The sequence below is a fragment of the Microcaecilia unicolor genome, chromosome 2, assembly GCF_901765095.1.
Source record: "Microcaecilia unicolor chromosome 2, aMicUni1.1, whole genome shotgun sequence".
In the NCBI taxonomy this organism is placed as follows: Eukaryota; Metazoa; Chordata; class Amphibia; order Gymnophiona; family Siphonopidae; genus Microcaecilia; species Microcaecilia unicolor.
Window position 1 is genome coordinate 133091684 of NC_044032.1, and position 20567 is coordinate 133112250.

Below are 20567 nucleotides of genomic sequence, written 5' to 3' on the forward strand. Positions count from 1 at the left end.
AGAAAGTCCGTTATTTTTGAAACAGAATCAGCTAAACCAGTTCCAGTTGATTGGTTGGACATAAAATTTGATTTAAACATTACATAAGCACTGCATGCGGCAGCCATGAAGAAATATTACAGCGTGAGTCTGAAGATTAGTACGGAACCACATACATGTAATGATGAGATTTTGTTCAACACTGGAATGCGAGTCTGAAAAAATGCTCACAGGATTCGATGCTTCTTGTTACAGAAACTACTACATAAGTATTAAAAAAGACACAAGAAGAAACTGATGAGAAAATTGCTGCTTTTCAATACCGGTTACCTTTAGAGGAATTTGGAAACACAACATAAGAATTTTAGGAAACAAATAAATGCATTTTTCTACTTCTCAATTAATCATTTTCGCTCTCTGCTTTCTCTGGTTACAAAGAACATAAGAGGCTGGCCAGGGCCGCTGAGAGGGAGGGAGGGGCAGGGGGGGGGGGACAAGATTCACCAGGCCCGGTCTCCAAGGGGGGGCCTGGAGCCAGAATGTTCTGCTCCCTCAGTCTGTCTCTCTCCTTCTCCTGTGTGTTGGGACGTGATAACCCAAGTCCCAGCACACAGGAGCAGAGCAACAGACTAAGGGAGGAGCAGACAAAGGAAGGTAAGGGGGTAGCGGTAGCTCAAGTAGGGGGGGGGGGGGTGAGACGGCGGAGTTGGCGGAGGGGGGGGGGGCGGCTCTGTCCCAGGCCAGGCTTTATCTCTCGGCAGCCCTGGCAGTGGCATAAAAAACAGTAATAGAGAGGATACTGAATACAACTGTCCAATCTGGTACATATTTCAAGAGTTTGGACACTGACAAAGCCCCTTTACAGCTATTTAAATAAACAAATAAAACATTTGACAAGTATTGGAGGCACACAACACCTTTTAAACAATTAAATGTAACAATTAACTTTGAGTCCTTTGCAAAGCAGCAGCACAAAGTGGCCTTAGCACGCCCTTACATGAGTCTTTCCCACGTGCCAAGGCCATCTTTACTGCCACCATTTCTATTTTTTAAATTAATGCCCGTGTGCTGTTGCCATTAGTATGCGTTCATTTAAAAAAGTTACTGCATGAGCACTTACCACCATCTATTTTGTAGGCAATAAGGGGTCGCAAGCGCCCTCACAAAAAGAGGAAACATTTTTAGCGCATAGTTAGTGTGCACACATTTTGAAGTTACTGTGGAATGCCTGAGTGCATCCCACTGTACTCCAATTTTACCTGTGTTAGATGTATTGTTAGCCCCTAACACAGCTTAGCAAAAGGACCCTAAGAGAGGGTCTTAAAATGTTCAATCTACTTAATGTAGCATTCTGATTTCAAAAAAGCAACATTTTTGGGTTCTTGCAACATTTCTGTTAACACTATTTTAAATGACGTGCAAACTCTCAGAGGTCAATATTTTTTACCCTATTCCTTAATCTTTAAAATATGACCCTTCCTCCCCCCATTACATCCATGCTGAATATATCCCAGATAACAGCTTCATTACCCGCATAACCATCTGAATAACTTAGGAGAGCTTTTTTTGTTGGTCTACCCAGGCTCTGTCACCAGACCACCTCAACTAAGAGAGAATCTAAGAAAGTGGGTAATGCCTCTGAAAATCGATATACCCGGTCAGCATTGCTTATCTGGAAAGCTGCATCTGCTACCTGCATAAGCAGTTCTGAATAATGGGCCAGATATTTCCCATTTCTCCTTGAAAGCAGACAGTTTACTGAATGTGAAGAGAATATCATTCTTGTATATGTTTAGCAACTTACCAAATATTTCAAACCTATTTTGAAAAGTTTCAGGAGATCAGTCTTCTGATTACAGAAGAAAAAAAATTCCCCCATGAATATAGGGGAAGATTTTCCTGGTATCATTGGGAAGCGAGCTATGAGCATTTAAATACACACTATGGGCCGGACTCTAAAAATGGTGTTCAAAAATGGGTACCAGAAAAGATTATGCTAATCGCAATTCTAAAGGCCGTGTGCTTTTTACAGAATAGCACTTAGAGCTGATTTCCGTGCCCAAACTCTGGGAGCTAGATTTTCGCCTGGTACGAATCCTGGAGTATGCTGACCTATTATCCTGTAACAACGCACACAACTTTTTGGAACACCCATGATTTGCCCATACACCTCCCATAGCCACACCCACTTTAGAGTTGCATACTATGGGATTTAGGAACCCAGTGTTACCAAATAGCATCCAGTCAGTTGCACATGCAAATCCTAACGGGTGCACATTAACGTCAATAATTGGTTGTTAGCATCCAGTTATTGATAGCTAATTTCTTGTTAGAGGCTGACTGAATTTTCATTTCAGTTTCGATTATGGTGCTGAAACTGGCAAAGATGACACCAAGGATGTAGTCTTTAGATGATGTTAGAAAAGTCCAAATTTATTGTGTAGCTCAAAAGACACGACAAGTCCAGATCAATTGTGTAACTCTAATAGACTTGAGATGGCCATGTTTCGGCCAACCTGCCTGCCTCAGGAGTCTTTAAAGTCAATGCTCAAGAAACCACGTTGTACAGAATCGGAAATACAAATATTGCCTCAAGTAAACCGTGGGTTTAGTAGAAGGCTGTCGACTGTAAACTGTGACAAGCCCCAGTGGGCCTCATTGTTCACACTCACATAATCAAACTTTAGTTTTTGGTTTGAGTTTTGGCTGAAACCAGACGATAAATTTCGGCTGCAGTTTTGGTTTCAGCCAAAAGTGTTTAAACAGTTTTGGTAGCAGTTTCAGTCAGCCTCTATTGCTTGCTACCCAATTAGATTGTCTGTGTATCTCAGGAATGCCCAAATCTGGACACCATATATTGAATCTGGGGGTATGTTAAAAGTATTGCATATTACTCACATCCGACTGGAATCCCTCACATTTTGAGTTCAGCCACCATCTATCACGGATTTTTGGGGAAACAGGATGAGTGAGGTACAGGAGTATTCAAACCCTCCCAATAAACCCAAACACGGCATTCCTACACTTTGGTGCACTGCTGTGGCTATGCTGACAAAAAGTAAGTCACCCAGATATTTCTGCTCACTTCTACAGCTTGCAAAATCTTGACAAACAAAAACTGCATTGCCAGATTAAGAAAATATCTTGGCACTTTTCTGCCATGCTTCTAACCAATTAGGGCTTACACTGGTAACGCAATTCTACATGAAAATGTAAACTACTGTAATAAGAACATGACTGATCAAAATGGAAGCAACTATAAATAAGTTATGCCTTACTTCAAGGTAAAGGGGTACTCTAGAGGCTTGAGGATGGCCAGTGGGAGGCTGTGGTACAGTGGTGAAGCCACTGAAGCCCAGCTGAAGTACAGTTCATGTTCGTAATAACATTAGGACCCGCATTTCCTTCTAGACCTTGCAACAGTACTGTTTATTATTCACAGGATAAATGGTACAGTATCAAAATCGATTTAATAAAAGCACTCGGAAGCAACTTTATTCCTATCCATGATTGCAGACATTTACAAAAACCATAACAACATTTGAGTTTACCTTAAAAAAATAACTTATTAAGCAGTGATATACACAGCACAAAAAAAATAGTTCAGGGAGAAAAAGCAACTTTTTTTTTTAATAATTAAAATGTAAACGTGAAAAAAAAATAATGGAATAAAAATCCCTACTTGTTTCTAATTAAGATGTCATGTGATAATATCCTATGGGCATATATATATGTCTATATATATATATTTATATATATATATTTATATATATGTACAGATGATTGTTTGCAGTTCACTAGGGCATTTTGCAATGCCGCTCTTTACAGTTGCTCAAATCTTGCTTGGACCCGCCTTCTCCACAAAAACAAGGTATATATGGCAGAAAGAAAAGTGTTTGTAGGTATGTATATATGTGTGCGTGTATGTATGTGTGTACATGCGTGTCTCTACGATCCTTTTGTTAAATCGTACACAGTGACGCATGTTTCTCTTCTGCAGTAGTTCTGTGAAGCTGGCTGTCTTGCTGTGGTCTTCATGAGGTGGACTGGTTCACGAATCACACGCTCATTGTCATGCTGGGGGAATACTACACAGGAAGAGAAGAAGTCACAGCTAGTAATTTATACTTAACAGCAAGGAACTCTTTAAGCGTCAATTAACTTTGCAAGTGGCATGCCCTTCCCTCCCCTGCACCATTTGCACTTTGAGCCAAAATGAAGAACCGTGGTATTTTTATCATAGGACTACAAGAAATGGAAAAACACATCCAGCGAGGAAAAGAAAAATCAAACCAGGTTGGATGACATTTTTTCTTTGTATAATTTCCATCATGCAGACTATGCATATGGAGGTCTTATTGTTTATTATAAAATCTTATACTCCACATTATCTTGATAATTCTAAGTGGATTATATAATAAACATACATAATTGTAAAAAAATTAAAACAGCAGTACAACGTCATGATCACATCTATAAATCCATAAAATAAAACAAAAAACACTACATACAAAAGTTTACAACAAATCATACCAGATACATGAGACACCAGTAATATAGCAGTCTGTCAACCGTCAGTGAAGCCTTCACCAAACGCTTGTTGGAAAAGAGTTGTTTTCAGAATCTTTTAAAGGCAGGCATTGATCTGATTTTATAATAAGGTGCCTAGGCAGGAAATGTACATAGGAGTCTATGTTGTGCCTATTTTAAAAAGTGGCCTACTTGAAAGCTCCCCCACATGTTACACCAGCTCCATGGAAGGAGTAACTTTGTGCATATGTGTGTGCCAGGAGAAACTGGGACAAGTGCTGATTTCATCCCCACCCTGCCATTCTCTGCCCCAAGCAAAGCCTATGCATATGTTGCATAAAAGCAGGCATTATGGTGCAATTCTATAAGTCAGTGGCCACCCCTTTTAGATGCCCTGATGCTGTGTGGTGAGAGCCTATGATAGCATGGCATCGGGGCACCAGATTTTATTATAGAATACTAGTGTAACTTGGCATCAGCACGCTCCTTAGATTTATGTACCTGCAGTTACACCATGGAGACAACCACGCAGATCAATGAGAAATACCAACAGATTTTTACTGATGATAACACAAACCAAAGCAATGCCCGACACTAGCTGTGTTTCACCCACATAAGGGCTGCCTAAGGGGCAAAAAGCTCTCTTGGAGAAGGCACGGTAACACATAAAAAAACCCCAGCAAAATAATATTCTAGCAATATCGATTTCTTTGAACATGTTGCCATCTTCTGGAGAGTGTTTGCACTAGAAGTATTATCCCTTTGCTGGTTTTTTATGTGTTATGGTGCCTTCTCCAAGGGAGATGTTTTTGCCCTGATGCAGCTCTTATGTGGGTGAAACATGGCCTGTGTCGGGCACTGCTTTGGTTTATGTTATTATCAATAGAAATCTGTTGGTATTTCTCATTGACCTGGTTGGTTTGCTTCCATGTTGGAGTTTGCAGATCAGTTGCCCTGTTGTTTCCTTGGCCCTGCATTTATACCAGCCATAGACCCGATGTAACTGGAGTCACAGGGCACATATAACTTAATAGTATTTTGTTAGTTGCATGTATATGCGGCAGCTGAACTTATTCCCCTTCCACGATCCACCCATATGAACACCCCCTTGCATTTACACACTGTGCTACTCATGTGCACCCTTACAGAATAACGCATAGGCATCTTAAATAGTGCTCTAATAATATACCCTTTCATAAAATTATCCCCTATCCCCCGGAGTCTATAAATAGTGTGCAAATTTACGCGCACAAAATTATGCGCTATCCTGAGATGCGCACGCAACTATAGTGGCTAATGAGCCAATTAGCGTCAATAATTTGGCATTAACAATCTATTATTGACGTTGACTGGCAACAATTTGGATCTGCACGCACATCTTGCAATGCGCTACTCCAGAAAGATCTGTGTACAAATCTTACAGTGCGTCACTCAAAAGGGGCGTGGCCATGGGAGGGGGCATGGGTGGGTCAGGGGCTTTCATCTAAAGATGAGTGCAATGTTCCTGAACACCAGGGATCTGCATCTAACTGATATGCCAGGATTTACACCAGGTTTCAGCTGGTTTAAATTATCACACCCAAAGTTTGGCATGGAAATCGGCTTGAAGAGCCGTTCTATAGATGATGTGCAACTTGAAGAGCTGTTTATACAACAGCATTCTGCGTGGGGGTTTTTTCAGCACCATTAACTGAATCTAGTCCCATGTGTTTTGAGCACCTAATTGTATATGCATGTACCCCCCAAAGTAATCTTATACAGGGCCTCCAAGAGGGGGGTAGGGGGGCAATATTCCCCAGGTCTGGCCTCTAAGGGGGGCCAGGCATCAGGATTTATGTCTCTCCTGCTCCTGAGTGTTGGGACCCAGGTGATTGCATTAACGCGATAACCCGAGTTGAGGCACACAGGAGCAGGAGAGTGACAGACCAAGGGAGGAGCAGACGCAGGAAGGTAAGGTGGTGGGGGCCCCCAGTCAAAAATGCCCCTCCACGTGAACTGTGTTGCAATTTCAAAGAACCAAGGCACATCTTTGTCCTCTGAAATATACTCCAGGAAAACCACACAAGTTTGCACCTTCTATTTGCTGTGCTATTTTCCTGAAATAAAATCCACATGTACTTTTGAAATGCATGTAAATGTAAACCTGCCTGACCCCATGCTCAGGAACACCTCATCAATGACTAAAGAAACCTACACACAAGCTATACACACATAGCTTTTTAAAAAGCCCATTTCCATGTGTAACGCACCATTTTCTCTGTGCAAATGATTTTCAGAACTACCATATTAGTCACAAATTGCCACGATTAGAGATTCATCAGTTCTTCCACAAATGAAAATCTCTATCTAAATTGTCCATTGAATTTGAATTTTCTAGATGTCTGTCACCAGTGAAAGCATTCATAGAAACATGACAGCAGATAAAGACCAAATGGCCCATCCAGTGCATCCACTATCTCTTTCTCTCCCCACATGCCTGTCCCACGCTTTCTTGAATTCAAATACAATTCTTGTCTCTACCACCTCTGCTGGGAGGCTATTCCATGCATCCACCACTCTTTCCATAAAAAAGTATTTTCTTAGATTACTTCTGAGTAGTTTTCCTTCACTTGATAAAGGTTCACTTTTTGTACTTTAATGCCATGGACATATTTAAATATCTCTATCATACCCCCTCTCTCCAGCCTTTCTTGCAGAGTATATATATTGAGGTCTAGAAGTCTTTTATAGCTGTCCTCTGTACCGACTCTATCCTGTTTATATCTTTTTGTAGGTGCGGCCTCCAGAATTGTACTCAGTATTCTACATGGGGCCTCACTAGAGACTTATACAAGGGCACTATCACCTCTTTTTATGTTGGCCATTCCTCTTCCTATGCACCTAAGCATCTTTATGGCTTTGACCATCTCCTTTTTAACCTGTTTGGCTACCTTGAGATCATCAGATACGATCACAATAAGTCCCGCTCTTATTTCATACACAGTGGTACTTCACCCCTATACTATACTGTTCCTTTGGATTTTTGCAGCCCAAGTGCATGACCCTGCATTTTTTAGCATTAAATCTTAGTTGTCAATTTCCAGACCATTCTTCAAGTTTTGCTAGAAAATCCCTCCTTCATGCTATCCACACCCTCTGGGGTGTCTACCCTTAAAAAGGCAAGCTTTACCAGACAGTCCTTCCACAATATCACTCACAAAGATGTTAAAAAGAGCTGGCCCAAGGAAAGATCACCAGGGCACACCACTGATAACATCCTTTTCCTTAGAGCGAACTCTATTTGCCACTATCTGTCCCCTTCTACTTAACCAGTTTTTAATCCAATCAGTCACTTTAGGGCCCATAACAAGGGCCTATGCAGAACCATGTCAAATACTTTGCTAAAATCCAAGTACATCACATCTAATACCCCTCCCAAATCCAACCGTTTGGTCACCCAGTCAAAGAAATCAATCAGATTTGTTTGACAAGACCTGCCTCTAGCAAAACCTTGCTGTCTCGGATCCTGCAGTCCATTTGATTCTAGAAACCTCACAATTCTCTGCTTTAGAAGCGTTTCCATTAGTTTACTCACCACTGAAGTCAGACTAACAGGCCTGTAATTCCCAACCTCCTCCTTACTTCCGCTCTTGTGTAGAGGGACCACGTCCTCCCTTCTCCAATCCTCTGGGACCACTCTAGACTGTAAAGAAGCATGGAAAAGGTCAGACAAGGGAGCCGCCAGAACTTCTCTGAGTTCCTTGAGTACCCTTGGATGTATCCCATCAGGCCCCATCGCTTTGTCTATTTTTAGTTTAGTCAGCTTCTCGTGAACACGGTCTTCTGAGAATCGGTCCTGGTCTACCCACACATCCATTCCCATTAACATTTGTTTTTTTTGCAGTTCTACCCCTGGTCCTTCATCCATGAACACAGAACAGAAGTAACTATTAAGCAGCTCAGCTTTATCCTTATCAGCTTCTACATATTCCTCCCCCTTCAACGTTGGGCCTCACAATGCCATTTTGGTACTTGCTCCTATCACTTACATATCTAAAAAACGTCTTGTACCCCAATTTTATCATTTTGGCTACCTTTTTCTTCCATTTGCATCTTTGATTTCCTGACAGCTTTTTCAGCTTCTCTTAGCTTTTCCAGATATTTTTGTCTGTCTTCCTCTTTTTTACGATGTTTTGTAATTTATGAAGGTTAACCTTTTTTTCCCCTTACCTTTTCAGCTACTACATTTGAGAACCAAAGTGGCCTTCTTTTCCTCTTACTTTTATGTACTTTTCTAACATAAAGGTTTGTCACTTTTAAAATAGCTCCTTTCAGTTTTGCCCACTGCTGTTCTACTTCCTTCAACTGTTCCCATCCAACTAATTCCTCCTTGAGGTATTCCCCCATTGACAAAGTTAGTTCTTTTGAAGTCTAGAACCTTCAATCTTGAATATGGTCTCCTGTCCTGTGTCTTAATATTGAACCACAGCATTTGGTGATCACTAGATGCCAAATGATCACCCACTGTAACATCAGAAACACTCTCCCCATGTAAGCACCAGGTCCAGAAACGATCCAGTCCACATGTGTTCCATTACCAACTGCTGGAACAGTTCTTCCTGTGGCAAATCCAAGATCCCCTTGCTTCTAGACGACACTGTAGCAGGCATGCCTCAATCAACGTCTGAGATATTAAAATTACCTATCAGTAGTACTTCCCTTTTCATAGCTATCTTGTGAATGTCTTCAATTAAATCTATGTCCATTTCTTCTGACTGTGACGAAAGTCTTTTTATCACACCAATGTAAATACATTTTCCATTCCCTCTTTCCAGACTAACCCACGGTGCTTCTTCCTTACCCCATACGTCCTGCAATTCTGTCACTTTAATATTATTCTTAACATATAATGCCACTCCTCCACCCTTTTCCTACCCTGTCCCTCCTGAACAGATTATAGCCAGGTATAAGTATATCTCAGTCATGGTCCTCTGTTTCTCTGATGATGGGAAGTCACCGTCCAGCAATGAGGTACTTGGGAGCGGCAGTCCTTGTTTTACAACTCACAGCTCATATCCATGCAATCTCCAAGTTAAAGGTCACTTTTTCAAAACGGGCTGAAAAAGGAATAGGAAGGAAGTTCAGAATTATGGAAGAGTAGCCTAATGGTTAGTGCAGTGGCTTGAAAACCAGGGGAACCGGGTTCAATTCCTACTGTGAGCACCCTCCATTGCCCCAGGTACAAAATAAGTACCTGCATATAATATGTAGACCGCTTTGATTGTAACCCCAGAAAGGCAGTATATCAAATCTCATCCCGTTTCTCTGAACCTGACACTACCACACAATGACTGCAATTTGATGGCAATCACTCTGATCTGTGTGTTTTAATTAGCAGAGCTTCACATTGCAGTCTTGCTTTTGTGAGCATAACACGAAAATGAGCAATTTAGAATGGCAATCCAAACAATTAATTTTGTCTCAGATTACTGTTATGTGTTGTATGTGGATCACCAGAAGAAATTGCTTAGAAAACTTCAGATGTTACAAAATACAGCGATCCATATTCAGTAAAAAGGTCATATCGAATTACTCCTTATTTTGTTAAGCTACATTGGTTGCCAATAGAAGCTAGGGCTATTTTTAAATGAAGTATGATGCTGTTAAAATAGTTTATGGACAAACTCCACCATATTTAACAGAGCTAATAGTGTTTCCAATGGCATTTAGTTGACGATTAACAAAACAGCAAATGTTATTTGGTTTCCTGGAACCAAAAGGGGTTCGATATAGACCCATTTGGACGAAAATGTTCAGATATCAAGTGGCTGAAGTATGGAATTCACTTCCAGAGAGTATGAGATTGATTCAGGATTATAAAAAGTTTTGAAAATCTTGTAAAACTTATTTCAGAAATATGTAATATCAAGATCTTAAATTGTTAGGATTATTTTAATTATTGTAAGTATCCATATGTGCCTGGCTTGTTTTATTGTTAAACTGCGCTAAGCTGTAAAAGGTATGTGCAGTATATAAGAGATATTATGTAATATAATGTAATGACTTTTTAAACCTAATATTTAAATACCTGTCAGACAAATATTAATAGCTTGAATTCAATTATTGCCTTTACTGGCAACAAGTGTAACCTAATCAGAAACGGGGAAGCATGATCAGTAGCTCTTCCCCCTAAAATCAATTTATCTGCTGCATTTTGCACAATTTGTATTCGTCTAAGTTGAATCAGGTAATTATATTGCAATAATCAATTTGTCTCATAATTGTTGCTTGCACTTCTGTTCTTAAATGAAAGAGATATAGAAATGGTTTAATTCATCATAAGTTTAATTTCCCCCCAGAATCAGTGTACTATGTAACCCTAACAGATAATATGAAAAAATGACAGCACTTCTAACTCAGAAAGCTGGGCCAGAAGCACGGAAATGCTTGTCACCTTACCTAAGGTCAGTCAGGATTATGGGCAACAGACAGATTGTCTTTTATAAAGTTCTGTGTTGTGTTGTATCGATTTTACACAGCTGAGGATCCAGAACCAGAAGCGATAATATTATGCTGCTATAGTAACACTTTTTCTGTTTCTTCCTGGAGGTTTGAGAATGGCTCTGCAATCATTCAAAGAGGCACTTTCCTATGTGAGCACTCCATTAGGGATATAATTTATTATAACACCTACATAGTGATTTAAACAGTCCTATAATCTCAGGAATGTGAAAAATAGGATCCATATGCTAAATTACTCTAAGCAGTATGAAGAGGAGATGTGACAAGCAGCAATAAAAAGAGATACCAAAAATAAAGAGAACAGAATTTATACTTAGGCTCTCTCTTCTATTCATTTTCCCAGCAGCCATCGTTTGGCTGAGGACTATGCATCAGGGCTTCTTAAGAAACTTAACTCACAAAGACATAAACACAGAAACATAGAAAAATGAAGGCGGATAATGACCATATGGCCAATTCAGTCTGCCCATCCATACCATCCACTCAGTGGCGTTCCTAGGGGGGGCGTGCCGCGCACACCTGCCCTCCGTTGTAACTTGTTCCATGTTTCTTCTCTGCCCCGGAACAGGTTACTTCCTGTTCCGGGACAGAGAAGAAGCATGGAACAACGGAGGACAGGCGCGCGCGGCACCCCCCCTCAGCGGCTTGCACCCGGCAGGGGGGGGGGTTCCTTCGCGGGGGGGGGGGGGGGTCCACGCTGCATCGGGGGGGGGGGGTGCTGCACCCGGGGGGGCGAGGCGAATTTGCAAATCGCCCCAGGTGCCAGCCCCCCTAGGAACGCCACTGCATCCACTAGCTCTTCCTCTCCCTTAGAGATGCTATGTATTTGTCCACATATTCACTACCCTTTCCGTGAAGAATATTTCTTCAGGTTACCTTCATCCTAAGTCCCCTTGTTCTAGAGCTTCCTTTCAACTGAAAGAGACTCGCTTCCCGTGCATTTATGCTGTGGAGGTATTTGAACATCTCTATCATATCTCTCCTCTTCTACCTTTCTTCTAAAGTATACATATTGAGATCTTTAAGTCTGTCCTTATACAAATTAGAAAAGTCCAACCCATTAGCACTCCAATGTATCTACAAAAAAGCGAGGAAATCACAAGCACACTTAGTAGTGATATAGCTACTAATGTAATCTCTTGCAAAAAATCAATTGCAGATACTGACACAAACTTTTGTAAATTAAGGATCATCAGTCAGACAAAAATAATGGAAGTCCAGTCAAAAATGAAATGAATCTGATAAGGACACCACCTGATCCTCAAACCCTCCCTTTGAGATATAAAAATGATTAAAATTATTTCTCAAAACAACGTTCACAACTTTACAAATATTTTTTTCCCAGTGCAAATAAAAATATAGTGAAAAAATGTAAAAGGCAATTCTAAAACTTGGCACCTATAAGTACGTGCCCATTGTGCGCATAAATTTGCAGAATATTAGCACTTTTGCGGGTAAGTGTATGCTAATGCATGTAAGTGCTAGCAGGGCACCTCAGTGTTACTCTGTAAGGTTTTGCATAAGTGGTACAGCATGTAAATGCAAGGGTCATACACATGGGTGCAGGGGCGGACTGACAGATCTGGGCCCCCAGGCAGTAAAGGTCATTGGGCCCCCCTGGCTAATGCCCGCCACCACCACCCACTGCCATGCAGCCACTGCATGCCCCCCCACCCACACACTATAGCCCCCCCTTTCTCCCCTTCTCGTACACTACATTCCCCCGAGGCTCAGTGGGCCCTTCCTGAAACTACTTTAAAGGGCCAGCCCTGGTGGTCCAGTGGCACTCTTTCCACTACCGCTATTCTGCCTGACGCCACTGTGTTTTCAAAATGGGTGCTGACACTTCCCGTGGTAGTCTTGCGGGTCTCGACAGTCTCACAAGACTGCCGCAGGGAGTCTTGGCAGCCATTTTGAAAACACAGCGGTGTTGGGCAGAATAGTGGCAGCGGGCAGGAAAGAGTGCTCTTTCTTGCCCCCCCGCAGAGGACACTATACCACCAGGGCCCTTCAAGGTGGGACTGGGGAGGGCCCACTGAGGCTTGGGAGGCTGTAGTGTGTGGCGGCGGTGGGGGAGAGAGCCTCTGGGCCCTCGGGCACTGCCTGATTGCCTGAATGGTCAGTCCGCCCCTGCAAGGGTGGAGGTTCCCAATTAGGGTCAAAATAGAGTTGTAAAAAAAAATCAAGAAGACAAAGCAGTATGGTAGAACGTCTTCAGTAATGTTTAGTTCATTTGCTGCTACCAAAGTCAACTGCCCGACATGGCCATGTTTCAGCTTGTGCTTGCTTCAGGGGCAATCTTAACAGGGAATCTCAAATTTGTAACACCCAGCAATGAGATCCAGTCAATTCCATTCTGTAGTTCCCAAACTCTATTGAGTAAATGGGGCATTCCTATGCTCACACAGTATTTGTTTTAGGTGCATTCCTGCCACTTTTACGCAACTGTCGTTACTACAGGTCTATGGCTGGAACTGTGGCTGAGTAAATGTTAGGCGCACTGATACTGGTTATACTAGTATTCTATAGTAGCATTTGGGTACCCAGATGCTGTTATAGAATAGGGTCTCACCACATGCAAGAGTTTCCCAATTTTGTTTTTAAGGTGCCACTGCTCTTTGGCAGAAAATAATAAGAATACAAAAAAGCCACCAAATCGGAGAAAGGCTCGGGTGGATGGTTAGTATCATATGAAGAAGTACTTACACTCTCATTCTGAAATGGATTTAAGAAATTTCCACCCATTTCGCTGTCATCCCGTGGAGTGCCTGGTTGATTACTCAAACTCAAATTATTGGGTGAATTCTGTACATAAAAACAAAACAAGAAAGAAAATAATGTTAACTATTCTAATGTGTTTCCTGGCTTTGAAAAATTGTATTCTTCCACGCTGAAGTTTGCCTATTCACCTTAGGAAATGTAGTTCTTAATTTTTTTTCATAAAAATTGAAAAACATATTTATTTGTTAAATATGGTTTTGAATATTTTTCTCTTGATGCTATTGTGCCTATTTTGTACTTCTCTCAGTCTTTGAGATGCTATCTTACTGGTATCTGTATTGAATCCTCTGTGGAATAATCCATAATACAAGCAATGATATGATATAACAAAATGAAAGAAAAGTTTGCTTGTTACTATTATGATATGCTTTTATCTTTGCCCAGAGTGTTTTTGTGTGTTATCCACCATAGAGGAACAAAACCTAGGCAGAGACAATAGTGCAAGATCTCAGCTACACATTTCTTCTTTTCTTTTGACGCCCAAAATCTTGCAAGTAGCTCTGAATTCAGGCAAGATCCTAACCATTCTGGTTGGGGTGAAGGAACAATTTGCCCTCCTCACTGAACACATTCCTGCCACATCCGTACAATATATTTTATATATATATAATATTTCAATATATACATTCTTATTCTTCAGCTTGGAATGATATCACTGTTTATGAAGGTAAATGTCAGTGATATGAGCTTCTTCTCCCAGCAGTGCACATTAAAATTTGCATGCCCCACCCCCTGCAGCTCCTTCTACTGCAGGGTACACTTGCCTAATTATCCACTGATATATTGGATTACAGCAGGCTTGTCCAACTTTCAGGGGCCACATTTTATATTCTGTAACATTTGGAGGGCCAAAATATGCGGCGTTTTATTTTGCCACGTTTGTCAAACAGTGACGAAATATGATGGTGGATCATCCCCTCTCCAGCTTTCACCCAGGCTCACGCTTGCTCATGTATCCCCCCTCCCCCCCACCAACCTTCACCCAGTTTCTCTCACTCATGTATTCTCCCCCCACCCCAGCCTTCATCCAATTTCTTTTCTCTCACCTGGCTTCGGCTGAAGAAAATGCTGGGATTCCTACTTTCCCACCATGACTTGGCTCTCTTCAAACATGAGCCACAGAGTGCCGAGTTGCAGTGGGGAAGCAGGAATCCCAGCTGTAAGCACGATTAGAATTACCAAGCTTCCGAGAGCCAGAAAAAAGCATTTAATGGGCCAGGTTCTGGCCTGTGGGCCGCAGGTTGGAAAGCATGGATTATAGCTTGTTTCTTCTGATCTCCTATGCTAGCAGTTTATTTCAGATTTTACTAATAAACAGCCCTTTCCTTTAGCTCCCCAAAACAGTGTACTCCAGCAAATTAATTCTTCATTGTCCGAAAATCCTGGGGGAGGGGTTCCATGTGGTTACTGTACTGGCACTAAGGGGATAATTCATTTACATGCTGAATATATGCATACCTAATCAGGATAATGGCATATACATGCGTATGTATATCAAAATTCTGCCTAAGCACTATTCTGTAAATATGAGCATACCTTACAGAGCATATATTTTAGGGGTAGGCATACATATGGTTGGAGTCTGGGCACAGCTTTGATGGGACTCACACTTATGCATATTATAAGTTACATGGACCTCAGTGGTGTAACTTAGAGCCACAACTTCAATGCTCCAAGATTTATACACCCAACTTGTCACTGATCCAATAAGTCCAAATCAATTTTCCAAAAATACAATATAAATATCTTCTCTTCAAAGTCTTATAGAGTTTTAAATAATATGAAAGCTTAATACATTTTGCAATAAATACTCATCTTAGCATCTGCAAAAGCTCTTCAGTTGGTCAGGAGTTATATCCAACACGTTTTGCCACAGGGCTGTACTAAGAAGCTTTCTCACAACATGCTAACTAAGCCATCCTGACCGATACCTAATACCGGTCAGAATGGCTTCTAGTAAATTAAATGGAGCCCATCTGCATCCAGTCAGAGTAGTTACGCTAATTCAAATACTCCTGGATGAAGAAGCATGCAGTTTCTGTTGTATAAAGTAAATCTGAAGCAAAGGTCTAAACATGTGGAAAAGAGCTGCCAAAAGAACTCCAGGATAAGTTATTCTAAGTTGCAGATTGAGGGAAGGCTATAAGAAAATTGTAATATGACTGAATATCATATCCATCATTATAAATCAGGAATAGTTTGTCGACACCATGATTCTGTCTCTAACACTCCATCCCTTAAATGCCAGTAACTGCGAGTTAAGAAAACTGCTGAAGAATGTCACTATGAGGCTTAAATTATTTTAAAAGGACTACAGAGATTTCTGAATGAGACTGGGGAAAATGTGACTGCTTAACAATTTAAAGCTTTCTGCACAAAGGTGACCTGTGTGGGAGGGCACTAAGAAGAAAGCCACTGCTGAAGAGACACATTTTATAAAGTCATTTTTGCACACGTGTTCACACACACACATGAAAGGCCTGTTATAAAATTCTGATCAATGTAACAGATCAGACTAGTCCTACAGAGGATCTTGTGTGAGGGAGTTTACAGGATGCTGACCCTTTCCCTTAAGAATACTCCATCAGAGTCAGAACCACCTTAAGCACAAAGAGGAAGTGACACAGCAGGGGTGGAGCCAGGAGGACAGCTGCCAGGAAGTATAAAGGCAGGGCCAGTTGGGTTAAGGAGGCCTGGGGAAGGGAGAAGCCACCCTGCAGCGTATGCCTGCACTACTTATGTGTAGCTATCAGAACCTGGCTCAGGAAGGTCAAATTTTAACTCGAATAGTTGTGAGAATCCTGTTCTTGAGGTTTGGCTGGAGCTCCTTGAAGAAAACTGTCAAGGGAAAGAGCAGTGCACTGTTCAGTGTCGTACACTGAAGCTCAGATTGAGCTACATCGAGGAATATATGGGTGGCTGTTCCAGCTAAGTGAACTTTTATTGCTGGCTATGCTCCTGTGTTTTTTGGTTATGTTCCTTTGATTTTTTTGCAATGGACACTGAGTGCAGTAAGCTTACTTGCTTTGTTCAAGCTTGAAGTATTATTAATGATTTACTGGTGATGTGTGGATTTACCTATATGTTAACATTTTTTTGTGTGTGTTCATTCATTTTGGTCTATGCATTTGAAAGAGGGTTTTTAAAACAATTAGTGTATTTTCTCCGGCAATCAGGAATTTTTAATGCTGATTTTTTCCTCTTGCTTTCTTTAAAAATTGACCGATGATAATACCTTACTCCCATGTATGATAGTGGTTTTTGCAAAACTTTCAGGCTTATTTTCGAAAGAGAAAGACGCCCATATTTTGACCCACATCGGGAGATGGGCACCTTTCTCTCATGGGCGCCCAAATCGGTATAATCGAAAGCCAATTTTGGGCGCCTCCAACTGCAGTCTGTCGCGGGAACGGACAAAGTTGATGGGGGCATGTTGGAGGCATGGTGAAGGCGGGACTGGGGCGTGTTTATCAGCCGAGGAGAGATGGGCGCGCTCGGCAGATAATGGAAAAGAGAAGGGCGGCAGAAGCGAGAATTTGGGCCACTTTTTTGGACCCTTTTTTTTCACGAACAAGTCCCCTAAAAGTGCCCCAACTGCCCAGATGACCACTGGAGGGAATCGGGGATGACCTCCCTTGACTCCCCCAGTGGTCACTAACTCCCTCCCCAAAAAAAGAACTTTAAAAACTTTTTTTTTCCAGCCTGTATGCCACCCTCAAATGTCATACCCAGCTCCATCACAGCAGTATGCAGGTCCCTGGAGCAGTTGTTAGTGGGTGCAGTGGACTTCAGGCAGGTGGACCCAGGCCCACCCCCCCCTACCTGTTACACATACTGGTAAATGGGAGCCCTCCTAACTGCCCCCAAAACCCACTGTACCCACACCTAGGTGCCCCCCTTCACCCATAAGTGCTATGGTAATGGTGTACAGTTCTGGGGAGTTCTGGAGGGTTTGGGGGGGGGGATTTGGGGGGCTCAGCACCCAAGGTAAGAGAGCTATGGACTTGGGAGGTATTTTAATTTTTTTTAATTGTTACAAGTGCCCCCTAGGGTGCCCGATTGGTGTCCTGGCATGTGAGGGGGACCCGTGCACTACGAATCCTGGCCCCTCCCATGACCAAATGCCTTGGAGTTGTTTGTTTTTGAGCTGGGCGCCTTCGGTTTCCATTATCGCTGAAAACCGATACCGCCCAGCTCAAATCCGCCCAAATCAGATGCATTTGCCCGGCACCAACTGTATTATCGAAAGAAAAGATGGACGCCCATCTTTTTTGAAAATATGGTATGGCCTGCCCCTTCGCGGACCCGTCCTCGGAGATAGACGCCCATGGAGATGGGCATTCGCGTTCGATTATGCCCCTCCATGTGTACTATTCCTTATTGGGAGATTTGAGGTCTTTGTTGTTTAAAACTTTGCTTAATTAGAGCAAGTGAATGAGACATCAAGTTCAAATTATTTTTGGTTAACTTTTGTCAATTTCTATATAGTTTGTGGTCCCATAGAGTTTGGATGAGTAGTGCATTTAATTGCAATTTTATAATTATATTCTGCAATGGCTTTGTGTGTAATTGTTAGGGGGTATTCACAAGGGAAGGGCATGGGCATAACATAGATTGCTTACAGAATACTGAAAGTTATGTGCATAAATGCTGCATTTAGGCCTGCCATAGACCTGGTATAAAGGTGCGTGAACAGACGCTTCACATCCACCTGTTCCACTCCACTCATTATTTTATATACCTCTATCATGTCTCCCCTCAGCCGTCTTATTAGCATTTGTATAGCACTACCAGATGCACGCAGTGCTGAACACCTGACATAGAGAGAGAGTCCCTGCTCAAAAGAGCTTACAATCTAAATATCACACCTAAATGTTGGTGCCCAATTACAGAATAGCCTACATAATGTCTGCAAAGAAAACACTTAGGGGAGACTGCACACCTGTCACAGGTTTTGCATTTGGATACCCCTCAGAACACCATGGTAGTGGCAGCAGTATTGTCAGACTCCTGCTCCTCTCCGGGCTGTCTGCGCTCTAGTTGCACCTCTCCGTGCTGTCTACAATCCAGCCGCACCTCTCCGTGCTGTCTGTACTCCAGCCGCACCACTGTCACTCCTGCTCCTCTCCGGGCTGTGCTCTCCAGTTGCACCTCTCCGTGCTGTCTACCATCCAGCCGCACCTCTCCGTGCTGTCTGCAATCCTTGCAAGTTATGCAAACCTCCCTCAGGCTTACACAGTTGTGTTCTCTCCAGCCAGTAGCCCACTCCCTAGTTCAACCCCTACCGGCTACTGGCACGTATCTGTTTCCTGGTGGAGTCCCCCTCCTCATAGACTAGCCGCCTAGGTTCTTTCCAGTCCGGCTATTAAGTCCCCGACCAGGCCTCTGGACTGGGACCTGTTCCTGGCACAGGCCCCTTTCTTTAGAGTCTCTATTCAGAATCAAATGCTTATCACACAGTTCAGCTTTTCTCAAGCACCACTATAAAGTTCCAAAGTTTCCCCTACGGTATGAATTCCTCTAGGTTTAGCACTGCATACTGGCTACACCTAGAGACCCACCTCCCTCACTTGTCAGCACTAACTCCTGACAACCACCCACTGGGTTAAAGAATTCATACCTTTTGTTATCCAGTACACACAGCCCTCTTTCTCCTCTCCTCATGGCCCTGAGCAAATGCTGAGATATCCATTTCTTCTGTTTCCCCTCCCCCTTCCCCCCCTTGCCAATCCATCTGTTCCACCACTCCCTTCTCCCACAGGTGTTCCTCATCCCCTCCCTCTGACTTCATCTCCCAATCAACCTCCTCCCCCTTCCCCCTCTGAGAGGACTTCTCCTCCCACTCCTGCTTCCTGCTCAGCTCGGGCTTCTGGGACTTGTAGTTCTTATAGTCCCACTCTTTCTTCTTTTGATCCCTGGCGGGCACAGATAGCCCTTTCCTCCACCACCCCTCCGGTTTGCCACCCCCTTTCTCACATACCCCCCTCTTTAAGCGATTGCTAGCCCATTTTTCCAACCTTCCCTCGTTCCCCGGGCTAGCAACCCGACTCAAGACATCTACATGAGGCAACAACTTCCCCGCTTTATGCTCAATGTGATATTGAAAGGGTTGCAATGCCAGATACCACCTCATCAATCTGGCATTGCTATCTTTCATCCGGGACAACCACTTTAAAGGGGCATGATCTGTAAACAATTTGAATGTCCGTCCCTCCAGATAGAACTGACATTTTTGTATGGCCCATTTCACGGCTAGACATTCCCTTTCAATAGTGGCATACCTCGTTTCATGAGGGAGCAACTTTCGGCTCAAATACAATACTGGGTGTTCCTCCCCCTCAAAAACCTGTGACAGCACTGCCCCCAACCCAGTGCCCGAAGCGTCCGTGTGTAGAATAAATTCTCTATCAAAATCTACGGCCCTAAGTACAGGTTCCTCACACAAGGCTTGCCGTAGGGCCACAAACGCTCCCTGCTCCACCTCCCCCCACCTTAACCGGTTGGGCCTATCCTTCTTTAACATCTCGGTCAAAGGAGCGGCCAATGTAGCAAAGTGAGGAATGAATCTCCGATAGTATCCCACTAGCCCCAAAAAACCCCTCATCAATTTCTTGGTCTCCGGGCGGGGAAACAGTTGGATACTCTCGACTTTACCCTGTAATGGTTTTATCTGGCCATTTCCTACTTTGTAACCCAAATATTTCACCTCCCTCTGTGCAAAATAACATTTTTGGGGATTCAGTGTAAGCCCAGCTTGCCGAAAAGCCTTTAATACC

At 42.7% G+C, this 20567-nt stretch overlaps 1 protein-coding gene across 1 annotated transcript in view; it reads right to left on the bottom strand.

Moving 5' to 3' along the window:
* Positions 1–538: 538 nt before the first annotated feature.
* Positions 539–20567, bottom strand: part of SSBP2 (single stranded DNA binding protein 2) — a 665549-nt gene continuing 645520 nt past the window's right edge. Inside the window, exons 16-17 of the mRNA XM_030193336.1 lie at positions 13717–13815; positions 539–4067 (exon numbers count right to left, since the gene is read on the bottom strand). Of these exons, the coding sequence (XP_030049196.1) occupies positions 4038–4067; positions 13717–13815 (129 nt within the window). The 3' untranslated portion in view covers positions 539–4037. The remainder of the gene's footprint in view (positions 4068–13716; positions 13816–20567) is intronic.